Source organism: Megascapheus bottae, chromosome 6 (assembly GCF_031878675.1).
Source record: "Megascapheus bottae isolate mThoBot1 chromosome 6, mThoBot2.hap1, whole genome shotgun sequence".
Taxonomy (NCBI): domain Eukaryota; kingdom Metazoa; phylum Chordata; class Mammalia; order Rodentia; family Geomyidae; genus Megascapheus; species Megascapheus bottae.
The window spans coordinates 47148124-47164594 of record NC_143514.1 but is presented as its reverse complement, the minus strand read 5'-3'; the positions used below and the strand labels follow the sequence as shown (position 1 = coordinate 47164594).

General features: G+C 39.6%; 1 protein-coding gene across 4 annotated transcripts in view; it reads right to left on the bottom strand.

Annotated features, from left to right (window-relative positions):
* Positions 1-16471, bottom strand: part of Dab1 (DAB adaptor protein 1) — a 592785-nt gene that overhangs the window by 67505 nt on the left and 508809 nt on the right. For 3 of the 4 annotated variants that reach the window (XM_090334743.1, XM_090334746.1, XM_090334742.1), the window contains exons 5-8: positions 4524-4655; positions 3760-3879; positions 3270-3308; positions 1707-1772 (exon numbers count right to left, since the gene is read on the bottom strand). In XM_090334743.1, coding sequence (XP_090190869.1) covers positions 1707-1772; positions 3270-3308; positions 3760-3879; positions 4524-4655 — 357 coding nt within the window. The remainder of the gene's footprint in view (positions 1-1706; positions 1773-3269; positions 3309-3759; positions 3880-4523; positions 4656-16471) is intronic. The other variant, XM_090334744.1, reaches the window with a different exon arrangement.

Sequence of the window (16471 nt, the reverse complement as noted above, 5' to 3'; positions counted from 1 at the left end):
CTGAATCTGGAGAAAACCTTCCCCACTACCCAAAGCCAAACATAGTTGGTGACAGAGCCTAAACAACATCCCATCTTTGTACCAGCCTAAGCCAGCACTTTCTATAACACCGAGATACTTCCTTATTCCCATGAGGCTCAGCTAAGTGCCTGATTGCAAGCCAGGCACTCTACAACTTGAGCCAAGTTTCCGAAAGCTCCTGGTTATTTTCCAATTGGGGCCATCACCTCCTATATGGTTGAGTTTGGCATGTGATCCTCGTATTTGTGCTTTCCTTTGTTATTGGGATGGCAAACACATGCCCATGCACACAGCCACTAGTGAGATGGAGTCTCAGTGAATTTGTATGCCCAGGTTGGGTTCCAGCCATAGTTCTCTATCTCTGCCACCTGGATAGCTAGGGTTATAGGTTTGAGCTATCAGATCTGGCTAGTAGCCTCTCCTTAGACAAAGTTATGTTGTATTTAAAAAGAAATTCTTGTTTTCCAAGGATGGTGGATTAATGACTCTGTTCTCTGCATTAAACACCTCAGAGTTGTACAGTCCTTTAAAAATCTGACTGTGGATACAACTGCAACTTCTTGTAGACAAGACATATTCCAAATGATGACTAAACAGAACCTCAGAGCACAACTTCATACTTGACTAGAATCCAGATGGATCCAATGGAGAGAAATACTTAAATTACTATTCCTAAAGGCTGGTTTTAAACTAAGTTGTTGGTAGAATTAGCATTATATTTGGTCATTTAGAATTCTACACATTTGATAGAAATTACAAAAAATATGTTTAACTTTTATTTCATAAGTAATGCAAGCCCAAGGCAGAATAATAGACTACACAATTAAGTCAATTAAGGAAATGAAAATCACTGATTAAATGCACTAAATTTGTTCCTTATCCCATAGTGTTTATGCTTTAAATTAAGTCTAAAATTCTAATTAGTGACAAATTGCAGACCATCGTATTTATTCGATGTGTTGCTATGCTGTTCAGCAGTTCCAGTGCCTGGGAGAAGCCTGAGGTTTGCTTTACTCTGTCTAGAACTGGAGTCTTGGCCCTCAGTGACTGTACAACCCTGGGGAGGCTGTGCATCCTCTTTGAGCCTCAGTTTCTTCCTATAAAACCAGGATTAAATTATGGAATTTATGATTTAATTTATGAAAATTAAAAGAGTTTGAAAAGGTGTTTGGTATTCTTTACCTAAGATGATATTTAAGCTATTAATTCATCTTTTCTTTAGGAAGGACTAAACCTTCACCTGTGGTTTCTTTTATTCCATGAGGACTCACAACCGTGGCTCAAATGCCAGTCCTGAATTTGTCCCTTTTGTTGACTAGCAGAGATAGCTTTTTAAAGAAATATGATGAGTAAATTCTTTTAAAATAGAAGACAGGACTGAATGCACAGTGAGCGAATCTCTAGTGCATCATTTTAGGACAATAACTGGAATGTTTGCTTTTTGCTTTTACTTAAAATAGCTATGATCCATTCAAAAGTCAAATACTATTTCTAACTGGCCATTAATGATTTTAACAATGAGGTATGAAATTTAGTGGCAGATTGCTGGGGAATTGGATGCCAGTGTACTCAAAGGTATTTCAACAACTCTGGAATGACCAAGAGACCCTTCTCTGCTAAGAATTATATGTGCTTTATACATTTAGTGGTGGTGGAACAATAATAAGAGGCAAGCAATCTTATACCTGGTAAATGTTTTCTTCCGTTTCAGGATCACGGATTGGCTCGTGTCCAGCCTCAAACACAATGTACTATGACAGGAGCAGCCAGAGAAGAAAGGTCAGAGGTGGAAAAGGAAGAGGGGTGAAAAAGCATTGGAATTCAAGATACAAATCACAGCAAGCATTACAGAAACAGGCACAAGAGAAAAACACCTCGAAGAAACATCTCTATTACTGAAATAAAATGGGTATTGTTGAATGTTCTGGCCTGTCTAAGAAAAACCTACAGAAATTTGATGGCCAGTCCTTTAGCACTGATTGCCATGGGTTCCTGAAGGTTTTTCTGGAGAGATGCGTTCTGGATTAAGTGGCCCTTTTGTCTGAGGAATATGCATTTACTGCTATTTCATAGAATGCCTGGAACCCCAACTTTGCAAGCATAGTGCAATTGAGATTTCTCTCTTGTTCTCTAAAGCTCAAGATCCTAGACCACACTCCCTCAGATAAATATTCTTGTTTTGTATAATCAGTTTTAAATATTGAGAAATAATTTTCCCATGTACAGGTTTTAAACCCTAAAGAACCAGCACATTTCCAACGGGTAGACAGGTTCATGTTATAAACAGCATGTTACCCTTCTGTACTCAGAGACAAGGGTATGTCACTAAAGTATGTATCAACAGTACATCTTTGGCTTGTGCTTGCCATATAAACACTCGAGGTCTCTTCCCTTTCCATTTGTCCATTTTATTTTGCTCCTAATAGTACCAGCCTTTTGTGTTAAAATATACATCATAAAGAAGTACATATGTAGCACATTTACAGAACACTTATGTATCCTAGTAACAAACAATTTGGAGGGTATTTTTATGTTCAAAAAGTCACGATTTTATTCCCCTGTTATCTTCCTCTCCTTTGGACTAAGCACAGGAGACGGAGAGCCTCCTTTTCTTTTTCTCTGCAGCTCTGTTTACATAGAGCTTGACCTTGGATCCAAGAGAGATCATCTCTACCCACCCTCAGCTGCAGACCATGAAGAGATCAGAGAAAGCTCCAGGCAGAGATGTCTCTGGAATCTCACTCTGTGTCCTCCCATCAGCCCTGTGGGGTGATCCAGTGATGATCAGAGGGTCAGACTGCACCACTGAGTCAGAAATATTCCTACTTACAGCCTCTCTGAAAGCTTACAAACCATTCTTAAGGGTTGTGCTCAAATGTCACCAAAATGTCAGCCCCCATCTCTAAGTCTGCGCTTTAGCACAGGCACCTCATTATTCATCTTCTCTGTAATGAACCTGGAATATTCAAGACACTCCAGCTCTGAGATCAAACTTGTGGGGGAGGCTGAAGCAGGGGCAAGAAGGGAGAAGTGAATTTCCAAATCCCACTTTAACATTGCTGGCCAAGTGTCTGTTAGTAGTTATGGAAATTGACTGCTAGAGGTGCTAGCAGCCCTTGCCCTCAGGAATAACCCTGGTCTCTCTCCAGGCTGTGCAGTCAGTGCATCCTTCACATTTCTATCAAAATGGCTTCACCATAACTGTAGCCACCACAACACCCCAAACACCAATTCATGGCAGAAATTACCTGGTATACAGGGTCTTCTACATCCTCTTCCAAAATTGTCTATCACAGTGAGGAAGGGGGAGGGTATGAAGCAGAAGATAACAGAGGAAAAGATGTGAGCTTGCATTCAGAAATCATAGGACAGCAGAGAAAACACAGCTCTAGGTAGATGAAGTTGGTGGGTCATGAATGCAGAGAATGCATAGATAAACTAAAACTCTGCAATTGACCCTGTACACTCTGGCCCCATTGTTTATAATAGCAAAAGCAACCTGGGCTGTTCGTTCTCCCTCTGCCCTCCAAATCTCTCCTGAATTAAAGAGATTATTTTAATACAGCTGGAATTCCTGACAATAAGGGGTCATTTAGGGTGCCTGCAGTTTACACAGGAACCCTTCCATTTTTTGTTGATGTCTGTCTGGCAGCAGGCAGAGACCTGTCTGTCAGTGTTCACATCCAACTGATCCAAATTCCCACTTCTCAGAGTACCAGGGTAAATTCACAGCTCTACCTGGTACACAGCTTGTTCGCACTGCTTATCCTTCTGTGCCTTTTTTTCCAGTTCTTCTCTTTGCTTCAATTCATAAATGAGTTGAAAGAGATCTCTCAAGTCCAGAATAACAGGTTCAGCCTGGAGTGAAAGGTAGAACAGTGCATTAATAAGGGAATGATGAGAAACTACAGTCACCAATTTCTGTTTTCACTTTTTTTTTGATGACTACAATCTGTAGCCCTTCCTTTTTCTATTAAACAGAAAGCTTCCATTCTTAATTAATTCTACCTTGTTTATATTGGTTTAGCAAATTGCATCTAGGCTAAAGTTCGTTTCTCCAACTAATTATATTTGCAAATTCATAATAATCATAAGCATAAAAGGCACTGCTTTTATTTATTAGTGGTTTCGAATACAATGAAATTAGGGTAGGCTATATGCAAAAGAGCTATTTGTTTTCTCTTATTTTCTTTTTAAATGAGGCTATGAACACAAAGAAACTTATTTGCACACATGCCTCTATCTAGTTTTAATCAGAAAAGAAAATAATTAGGCATTAGGAAATACCCATTACGATTTAAAAACAAAAACAAAAACAAAAAACAGTTGTGGAGTATAAGTGTGTTTGCTTGCTTCCTGGCTCTTTATCTTTTCTAGGTGAGTATCTGAACATCCACTGGTGGTGGTGAGGCTTTACTTCATCTCAAGTCAGACCAGAAAAGGGAGAGCACAGTTCCTTAAAGAAACAAAGAAATGTTCCCCCCTCAGATACGAATACTTACCGCCTGGGCTGTTTTGATGGCCACAAATCTGTGATTTCCTTCCTTCCCACATACATATCCAAAGGCCCGGTGGTCTGTGATGTCCTTGGCAATGTAGGAGATTTCATGAACAGCATGATGATGCTGAAGGGCCTAGCAGAGACAGAAGGAAGAACACATGTGTGGGAGTCTTCCTTTTGAACTAGGGTCAAGGAGCAATGTGTTTCCACTCCATGTGAAAGACCCAAAAGGCTTTTGAAAAGCTGTTTGATGCAGATGGAAGGAAAAATAGCTGAGCCTGCCCTTGAGAAATGGAGGTTCCTCTCCATGGTCTCAGTGCTGTGACCAGAAGAGATGAAGTTGACCTTTCTGTCCTTATTATCGGAGCTTCAAACACACAGTGTTCACCAACCTATTAAGAAATGATGATCTCTATGGTTATTTTCCTCAATAAGCCATCTTGTAACAATCTATATTAGACAGTACTTTGTACAGTGTTATAAATACAATTGCATACTTGTGATATGTCAAAGTCATAATGGACTGTCTCTTCCTATTTGGTATCAAGAGGTTTGAGTTCTAGCATTTGTAAAGTTCCTACTATCCATCTCCAAATCTCTATTTATTCCTCTAGCAATTAAGAAATATGTTACAGATCAAAGGTTCCTAACTCAAAGCCAAGTACAGACAGCTTGTATCTGTAATCCTAGCTACTCAGGAGGATTAAGGTTACAGACAAAGTTCAGAGTCAGTCCAGATATAAAAGTTTACTCAATTACACTTCCAATATAGCCAACAAAAATCTGAGACGCAGGTGCTGTTAAAGTGGAGACACACCAGTCTAGTATGTAGGGGGACCAGAGTTCAGACAGCATATGAAAAAAAGTCTGTAATTTCTCCATAAACTATAGTATCCAGTGCTAGATATGAAGTTATGTTTTGGTTCCTACTACACAACACTTTTTTTTTTCTTGATGCTTCAGTTTTAAGCGCTGAGCCTATTTTTGAGGCCCCAGTCTAACAGTCTCGTTCTGAAGAGACTTCATCATGGAGACTTCATCAGAGCTCTGCTCTGATGCTCAAGTCACCCCCACTCTAGAGTCCTTATCTGTAAGGACTTGAGAACTAGCAGGTGCCGTTGGAAGCCTCTTTTTTTATTGTTTTGTGAAACAGGGTCTCACTATGTAAGTCTACCTGAAAAGGAACTTTACAGTACATACTCAGGCTGGTCTTATACTTTTCATCCTCTGGCCTCAACCTCTCCATTGATGGGATTATAGACATGTACTGCAGCCCAGCTCAACTGCTAAAGGTTTGGTTTTGCCATGTGTTATCTCTGTTATTTAAATGCCTGAAATGTAGCAGGTGAGATAAAAACAAAAAACAACAACAACAAAAACCAGTTCTAGGAGTCTGCTAGCACAAGGGGAGAATCAGTGTTTACTGGGAAGAATGGAAGATATTGAAGATACTCAGTGATCTGAGGATCTATATTTGACAGTGTACAAGGGAAAGAAAGAAGAATCCATTGGTCATATTGACAGGCCACAGAAGTACATAATGAACTTTCTTGAATCTTCCAGCACAACACACAGGAACCCTTTTGATTTGAGTCATGATCAACTCAGGAAGCTGGGTCAATTTTTCTAGACAAAGTGAACTGGGTGCTTAAAATTATATTTTCAGTGTATGTGGAATGTGAATTCAGCTTAGACTATAGGTGAAGTGGGAAGTTATCACTCTATCATAACTTCAAGCTTCTTGGATTTTCTACTCCCTTAGGGTAGGGTAGAGCTTCAAGAGAAGAAGTTGGACTTGGGATTTAGGTATACAGCAGTGACCCTGCTCCTTTTCATCCCTTGTCTCTTAGGTGATCCAGGTCTTGAAGGAATGACAATAGTCTTGGAAGGAATAGAGGTCAAAGTGAAATTTGTAGAAGTGTTAGAACTTGTTATAGTCCCATTTCCACTCTAAGTAGCATCAACTTCTTATTGAAGGAAAGAAACTTGTAAAAAACACAATCTCTTTTCTTATCTTGAAATTTTTTTAAATGGATCCAACTTCTGAGAAAAATTTCTATCTGTATATTGTTCATATAAATAATTAGCTATGGCTTAACTACTTAAATGTAGTATCTTATAGGATCAAATCTTTCCTATTACTGAGTCCCAGGAGGGAAGAAAAAAATACAACACAGGGGATATTCATTTTGAAATGAAAATGCAAGGAGCTGCCAGTACCTCCCACCTCAAAGCAGCCTCCTGGTGCAAGGGCCTCTGACTTTCATATTCCCATTACCTTAGTTTTAGAACACTCTTCTTCCAAAATGGTCAGTCTTGATCACATTGCAGTCTATAAACTTCCTGATCACACAGATGCTCTGCTACAATAGAACTGTTCAGCTTGCTTTACCCTTCCAGGGTCTAACCATTTGCTCACTTCTCTGACTGCTTATGGATTCTCCCTTGGACTTGATGACCCACTAAAGTTAGTTGCTTACTGCCCTTTAAGCCTCACACTCTGAGGATGGTGTCATTGCCCTCAAATGGCAATAAGATTCTACATACATCTAATGGATTTGAAATGAAGTAACAGAGGAAGTGTCTGTCAGTAAAATAATTAGTATTCACTTGTTTTTGTTTTATCAAGAGAATATATTTAGCTAGCAGAGGATATTTGTTCAGCAAGCGGGTAGCTTTTCCATGGTGTTAATGATGCAAAATTGATGAGATTTATATTCACATGACATCAGGGTATTGGTTTATAAGCTTTTGTGAGCTAGAATGGCATGGAGCAGAGGCAAACAGGAGACAAAGGCATTTTTTTCTTCTCTCTCTTTCCTGAAAGTATTTCTTTCTCTGTGCAATATGGAGAATGTTATCCACGTCTCCTATTAAATCAAAGTTTGACGACAGTGGCTTATTGATTGCCAAGTAGAATATTGCTCTAAAATTAAACTGCGATTAGGAGTCTTCCTGGTGGAATTAGATTTGGAGATGATTGTGCAATAGTAAAATATCACTCCCCATGCAAGACAGCAGCTGGAGATGTTTTAATTTATCTGGGAATCCTCATTAAGTGCTTTAGAATCAAAATATTTTTTTAATGCCTGACGAGACCCCATATAGCTTTTGCAAAGTGTACAAGGATGCCCATGCATGAAGTGTTCTAAGATATCTATAGCATTATCTTTTTCTGTAAGCTAATTGTATGAAATGTTAAAAGGGATTCCTTTCAAAGTATCTCATTCATTTGGAAACTAACAGTCAATGAGGGAATATATCTCCACTTTCCCAACCTTAACTATGCAGAAATAACACAGACACTTAGAAATACAAATACATTAGAATTCGGTTAATCCCATAGCTGTATTACCACATTCATTTTAGCAACTTGGAGCCTACTTGTTCACTGAGCCTCAAAATTGCCCCACGTCTTCAAGTAGATTTAATCAGTACAATCAGACACTTAGAGCCAGAAGAAACCTTAAGCCTTATGTACTTCAACTCTCGAGTTTATTCATGAAAGGATTCAGGGCCAGAAATTGTACTGGAAGAGCTGGTGTTAAACACAACCCAACTGTCTTCTTTTCTACTCAGAATGACAAAGCATTGCAAAAGGAACAGGATTATGTAGAATTATGGTCTCCTTTCTTTAGCCTATTGCCTCCCTAAGAGTCAAACAAAGGATGATGACTCCAGATAAGCTGGAATGTGAAAGCAAGAGAAATGGAGAACTAGACAGCATGGAGGACTGAGGCTGTTTGGGATTCTTGCAGGAAAGTGAGATCAGAAAAGCACAAGTATGATGATGACCTACAAGTATCTCAGAAGAAAAAGTCAAGGGAGCATGATAGTTCTAGACAGCCACCTTTAAAGAACAATTACAGCTTCTGATTTTTGAACAAAAATATTTTTTGAGCCAGGCACTTGTGGTCCATGTCTATAATCCTAGTTATCTAGGAGGCTGAGATCTGAGGATCATGGCTTGAAGCCAGCTTGGGCAGAAAAGTCCATGAAAATCTTGTCTCCAATGAACTACTCAGAAAAAGCTGGGATAGAGTGCTAACCTTGAGCACAAAGAGTCTCAGGGACAGTGCCCAGGCTGAGTTCAAGCCCAGGACTGGCAAAAAGAATAATTTTGAGTGATATTTGCTTATCACTCAAGAGACAAAAAAGGCAAGATAAACCTCTCGATCACAGGAGAACCTCTTCATACCAAGAATGTTCTCATGGGGGAATACTAGGCCACCACGGGCCTATTTTGAACTGTCTTCCTTGTACTGTGGATAAAATTATCACTAAAGAATTCCAAAGACTATTCAGGCATCAGTCTCCTTAATATATTCTGTCTCCCTTCCATGTATGAACTTCAGGTGATTACAAATAATCTGAGGTGCTCCCCATTCTCCTTTACAATTTGTACCTTCCCACCTCTGTGCCTTTACTTATCTGGTTATCCCCACTCCCTCCTTCCAACTCTCTCTCTCTCTCTCTCTCTCTCTCTCTCTCTCTCTCTCTCTCTCTCTCTCTCTCTCTCTCTCTGTATATATATACATACATACATATGTATGTATATAAAATAATACTATGTATACAATTAAATCATACCCATGCTTCAAAGTCTAGCATCAATATCTTTCTCATCCAATAAACCTTTCCCAATTTCTCTCTTTCTCTTAGTAACAATTCCCATGCCTCCATCCCACTGCATTTTAATTATCTTTCTGTAGAGAATGCTTTACCCTTCTGAATTTTGTTTCACATCTCTCCATTCATGCCATGAGCATTTATTGAGTACCTATTATGTTCCAGTTTTCATGTCTTATCTATGCAGTCATTAAATCACAGCTCCTTCTTTAAAAAGCTTATACTCCCATAAAAGAGGCAAGCAGAGAAACTGACAATCCCATATAAAATGGCAAGGTTTATGGAGGAATCAGAAAAGACCTGGATCAAGGAAAGGAATCTTGAACTGAGTCTTGAATAATAAATGGGAAATCCTCAGAAAACAGAGAAGGTATTCTAGGTTGATAAAAAATAGAATAGCTGGGGCTGGGAGTTTGGCCTAGTGGTAGAGTGCTTGCCTAGCATGCATGAAGACCCGGGTTCGATTCCTCGGTACCACATGCATAGAAAAAAAAAAAGCTGGAAGTGGTGCTGAGGCTTAAGTGGTAGAGATCTAGCTTTGAGAAAGTCCAAGGACAGGGTTCAGGCCCTGAGCTCAAGCCCAGGACTAGCAAAAAAAAAAAAAAACAAAAACAGAATAGCTAAGATATTGTCAAGAATTTGTCAGAGAGAGCCATGTGTGTTTCTCCTCAATCTTATCCCAGAATCTAAAATTATTCCACTGGAAGAATAAGTGATACATAATGATTACTGAAGGAGAGAGTGGAGTGAGGAAGAAGGGAAGTAAGAAGGAAAGAATGACAAATCAAGCCATCTTTTTTCCATATATTTTTATTGTAATTAATAGAAGGTGTATTACTTCACAAACACTGATATCCTTTCTCATGTTTGGTCCCCATTTCCCTCCCCCACAAGCCATCTTTTTTTGTGTGTGGGGGGAGGGGTCATGGGGCTTGAACTCAGCCTGTGCACTGTCCCCGAGCTCTTCAGCTCAAGGCTACTGTGCTACCCTTGAGCCAAGCCCCATTTCCAATTTTCTAGAGGTTAATTGGAGATAAGAGTCTCAGGTTTTTCAAAAGCCATATAATGTGTGATCGTTGTCCTTAATGTACTATGTTATTTCTCATCTCTTTTGCTGTCCCTTTGTTATCTCATATTGTTAGAGTATTTCATCTTGTTAAGTGGGATGTTGTATATATGTTCAATTGGTTATTTGAAATAGTATATGGAAGGGGGGAAAACAAGATGAGGGGCAGGGGGTGGGGAGAGGGAAATGGGGACCAAAACATGAGATCAATGTTTGTGAAGGAATGCACCTCCTATCTGGTGAATATAATGTAACCCTTCTATTAATTACAATAAAAAAGACAAAAAAAGAGTCTCAGGTCCTTTTGTGCCAGGGCTGGCTGTGAACCTTGATCCTCAGATCTCAGCCTCCTGAGTAGCTAGGATTACAGGAGTGAGCCACTGTGCCCTGCAAAACCAAGCTTTCTTAAGATAAATACTGCTCAATAAATTTTCATTGAATGAATGGATTGGACTAATTCAAGGCATTTCACATAGGATTCATTCTGTGAATACAGGGTTTCTTATGATCATTAAATCCTTTTATTTTCCTTTTGCATTTCCACGAGCCATTTACCAATGTTTAAATGGAGTATCAAATTGTTTGGAGGGTTACTGTCTGACAGAATAAATTACAGAGAAGACTTAATTTGTAGTATGGTTCAATACAGCCAATTAAATACAGTATGGATTAGAAAGTCATCTGCTACAGACTTTACCATGATCTATTTTTAAAGAATAAATTCTATCCTGCTTAGCCTTCCTATGATTATTGTGTGTATATGTGTGTGAGAGAAAGTGTACTTTCCCAAGGCATTCTTATTCACAGGAAAAAAAGATACTCACCAGGATTCAAGTGAGTTAACAAACAAAACCCAAGGAAGAAAAGCAGATAGGCAGATAAGACACAGAATAAAAATAGATACATGAAAAATACACTACTTCACATGATCAGCAATTACAGTAGTTAAAACCTCATAAAACAAAGGGAGACCCAGGCTCACTGTCAAGACCTTTCTCATTCCTAACATATTTTTGGATGGGCTTGCTATGTCACAGTGCCAACAAGGCTGAGAGGCAACCTCTGTACCAGCCCCCAGACAACCTATCATCACAAGCTAATTCTAGCAGTTCAGGGGGAATTATTCCCTGGTTGGCATCTTAAATTTTTCTAGAAGGTTTTACTTAAGGACAAGAGTGAATTTCCAAATAACTTTAGTGTTTAGCTAAAAAGGCAGCATGGCAGCTGGAGATATAGAAGGAACCTGGAGCCCAGGAGACTGCAGTGCAAAGCTGAGTGAATTTGTCAGATGTGTAGCCATGGCATGTTGCTGACTTTCTCAGACTCTGCTCCTCTTCCTGGGTAAGATGAGGAATAATGTGTAACCCCAAATGCTGTTGGAGTTCTTATATTGATTCATATAATACATGCCAGATAAAAATGAGATGCTATTTCCCTTCTATGAAATGAAGAGCGAAAACAGAGTGCCGGGGATGTGATTCAGGTGTTAGAGCACCATCCTTGCAAGGGGAAGACCCTGAGTTCAAACTGCAAATACAGTAAGAAAGAAAGAAAGTGAAAGAGAGAGAGCAGAGAGAGAGAGAGAGAGAGAGAGAGAGAGAGAGAGAGAGAGAGAGAGAGAGAGAGAAGAGAGAGAGAGAGAGAGAGAGAGAGAGAGAGAGAGAGAGAGAGAGAGAGAGAGAGAGAGAGAGAGAGAGGGAGAGAGAGAGAGAGAGAGGAGAGTGAGAGTGGGAGGCAGGAAGGAAGGGAGGGAAGAACAGAAGGAAGGAAGGAAGGAAGAAAGGAAGGAAGGAAGGAAGGAAGGAAGGAAGGAAGGAAGGAAGGAAGGAAGGAAGGACCTGTTTATTTCTAATTAAAATTTTGCTGGGGACTAGTGGCTCCCACCTTTTACCCCCGCTACTTGGTAGGCTGAGTTTGGGATGACTGTAGTTGAGGACAGATAAGGCAGCAAACATCCTGAGGTCTGATCTTAAAATAATCTTCAATGGCCAGGAGTTTGGCCTAGTGGTAGAGTGCTTGCCAGAATGCATGAAGACCCAGGTTCGTTTTCTCGGTACCACATACATAGAAAAAAGCCAGGAGTGGTGCTATGGCTCAAGTGGTAGAGCCTGGAGAAAGTCCAAGGACAGTGCTCAAGCTCTGATCCCAAGCCCAGCACTGGCAAAAAAAAAAATAACCTTCAAGAAATAAGACTGGCGTTATGGCTCATTGGTAGGGTGCCATTTTAGCAAAGTAACAGGGTCTGAGTTCAAATCTCAGAACCATCATATATATGATATTGACAGTCTGAGCAAACACACACTCCTGAATTACTGATTTGCTACAAGAGAACCTAAGAATAATAACCTGGTACTCTCATGGTACTGTTCCAGAGATTGACAAGCTACTATACATAAAGCGCTTGGATCAATGCACAGTATGTGGTGGGGGCTGATGTTAGCCCACCTGAACTTTTTTGTTATCAGTGGAAGCATGATTTGGACCACTTCTCTAGAGGGAGGTTGACTCTACATTTCAAAGCTTGGAAGACATACATAAACTGACCCCGTGATTCCTCTTGTACGGATTTAATTATCCAGAAATAATGTAACCTGTGGACAAAGACTTGGATACAAGATACTCCCTGTAGTGCTATGACAACTGAAAAATCAGAAGTGTGCAAAACACAGCATTAGTTGACTAGTTGAACAAAATGCATTTTTTTTCTGTACAGCGAAATAGTATGTCACACAGGAGAAAATGATTCCTAGAAGAAGACACATCCTGTGATGGAAACAAATTTGTTATACTCTTTTGAGTATAAATAAGAAAAGCAGTTTTATTTAATATGGTGCTATTTGGGGAAACACAGGTACACATGGAAACCTGGAAGCTTCTTACATCAGGACAGACAAGAGTTTTCTCTTGGGAGGTGGAATTATTAGAGAGTTTTGAAATGACATTATTATTTATACTAATTGTTGTTATAAACTATTTTATGTACTAAAAGTATAAGATGTGGGGGCTAGGAGTTTGGCCTAGAGGTAGAGTGCTTGCCTAGCATACACGAAAACCCGGGTTCGATTCTTTGGTACCACATACTTAGAAAAAGCCGGAAGTGGTGCTGAGGCTCAAGCGGTAAAGCTGTAGGCTTGAGAAAAATCCAAGGCCAGTGCTCAGGCCCTGAGCTTAAGCCCAGGACTGGGAAAAAAAAAAAAGTATAAGATGTTTATGTGTGTGTTTATGTGTGTGTATGTGTAGAAGGGCTCGAAATCCCAGCCTCTTGCTTTCACTTGGGTTTTATACACAGGACTGGTTGGTATTCTATCATTTTACCCACAGTTCTAATTCTAAGACACTGGTGTTTCTTTTTTTTCCTAGTCAATTGGAGAATCTCTCACTTTCATCAAATGTCAGATATCAGAACCTCACTTCTTAGCTTGTTGAACAGCAAGGATTATTGGTGGAAGCTGCTTCTGTAAAATATTGGAATGTAATACACAACACCTCATTTATCCCTTCAGCCCATTCTGCTCCCTTCATTCTTAAGTCAATTTCCCCTTTTGAATAGTTTTCACACTGTCCATTCCTCACAATCTCTACTACCAGAAGTCAGATCACACAGCTATTGGCTCCTGCCTGAATCAGGATGACAGCTCTTCCTCTACGTATACTGGCCTCGGCTCTGGCAGTCATACCACACTGACAAGTGATTGATGGGAAAAAGGGCTAGCAAATCCAGCCAAGGCTTCCCAGTACTACACACACACACACACACACACACACACACACACACACACACACACACTCAAAACATGACATACCACTGAACTTACCTTAAAATCCAAGTACTTGTCTGTGTCTGCTCTGGTGTGATTTTACCACTTCCCCAGGACTTCTCCCCACAGCCTCTCCTCCACCCCCTCACCGCTCCACCCAGGCTTCATGCAACCTTGGCTGTTTTTCTGCCCCTTAGTTGTACTATTCTCCCACCTGAGGTATTTACATAGGAGAAAGCCCAACTCCTCCCTACTGAGATCACAGTACAGATCTCTCTTCTCCAAAGCTCCCTAGCTTTCTAGCAGAGCCCAGGTTCCTAAGATACCCCCAAGTCCTCCTCTGAAGTTTTGTATCTAGGCGATTAGAGGGTATTTGTGGAGGAGGGAGCTTGCTGCTGAATTTGTCATCTGTGGATGATGATGCACTGACCTCTGTAACCTCCAGGAAGCCACAACACTTTCTGATTCTCATCTTACTCTGAGCATCAAGTCCAATGCCTGGCACATACATACATACATACATACATACATACATACATACATGCACACATACATGTGTACATTCATATATGCATACATATGAATGTATGTATCAGACATATACGTGTATAATTTGCTGTAAAATCCTTCATGCTTTAATTTTTAATTCTTTTTAAGTATACACATACTTCACATTATGCATATTTAGCTTTCCCATTATGATCTATACTCAGCAGTTTTCTATCTTCTTAAACTGACATTGTACAACAATAAACAGCTCACTATCCTGCTCCCAACTTGGCAACTGCCATTCCACTCTTTGAATTTGTCAGTTCATATTTTTAAGTGAACGATTGGAACGAATCATTCTGTCAACAGGATCTAGAATCCAAGTTTATCCCTGATCTCTCTCTAGACCCTCTTTCTCTTATCTGTTCTTTCCTCCAAGACTTCATTTGCCTTAGCAATTAAAATGAGGAAATGGGAATACAGTAAATATTCGTGTCCTTTGTAGCCTTCAGCATTTCTTTCATTCCTTTGTAAGTTTCATAAGAAGACAGCAATTATAATAGACAGCTTCTCAGCAATTCACTACACACACGATATAAATACCCACAATGTCTTTGTCTGCAAAGAGCTAGTTGATCAGGTTAACTAGCAGATAGCATTCTAGATCTACGATTTGGGTTCAAATTTGTGTAACTGGCAAGAGGGAGCCAGGTGTGCTTAATCACTTAGCAGTCAGTGACATAGAGACAGATTTCTGCCCAGGAGAAGTAGAAATTCTCTTAAACAGGGAATTTGAACTCAGTGTTAAGTTTGCTAACACTTGCAGCTACTCAAAATCCCAGGAATCATGAGGAATTTGCTTACAGCATCAGTTAGGGAGTGGGTGGAACAAGCTGGCCTCCCTCATTCAAATCTTATTCATTCTGTCATGTGCCCAGGGTCTAGAGGAACTAAGATGTGTGGAATGCAGTTCAGTACCTGTGTACAGAAGGCACATAGCATGATAGAAGGAGTTGAGTCCTTCCATTGCTTTCTGGCCACAGAAAAGTCACACCTCTCATAGGATTTTAGTATCTTTGTGTGAAAAATGTGCACTATTCAGTATTATAGAGATGTGAGAGACTATTTGATGTGCCTAGCTGAGTATCTAGTGATCGGCAGGCTTGTAACTTTTATACTCTTTCCAAGGCAATGGAGTTTAAGAATCTTTAAATTCTAATGACTATAATTTGTGCTGACTATGTGAATTGGTATTCAAGTACCAATATTATTTAATGCTCAAGGCTTCTGGTGATGACTTGCTTGGAACTAACAGGATAATATTTGGGAGTGGCCCCAAAAATATGGAGAAAGACCTGCTGGGAAACTGCGTTGGAAGTTATTGAGAGGTACAGATTTAACATTAATGACATCATCTATAATGTGGACCCAGTCATTTATAGGTACATAACACTATGGTTTTCAATCATATAAAACAATAAATTCTTCTGTTTCTTAAAGCGTTTTGGAGTGCATTTTTAATCTTGCAATCATAGGACTTTTGGTCAATGTAGTGACTGTCACTATCGTTGCCATAGGAGAAAACAGGCTCAAGAACAAGTGACTTTCCCAAGTCATCCCAGAGGGCTTGACTGGGAACAGATTTCATTGATGCTCAGGTATGTTCTTGGACTATTGTCAGCAAAAATGAATGCTGGGATTGTAAATTTTGAAATACCTTAGTGTTATGTACTAGGATAAAGCATAAATACATAGTTATAAAGCAAGACTTTTAATGTTTGAAAACAATGGTATAAAGCTAAGAAACAATCCAGTAATGATAAATTTGAGTTGGAAATATCAACACAAGCTCATTAGACAATATTCTAGCACTGTTGACGAAAGGGGCCTAGAAGTTATCAAAGCCTAACAGATAGCAAAATGTCTAATATTGTATTCATTTTCTATTTAGTTATTGATCTCTTAACCTATCAAGAGTCAGATAGGAAAATCTGGCAAAAGGTTTAG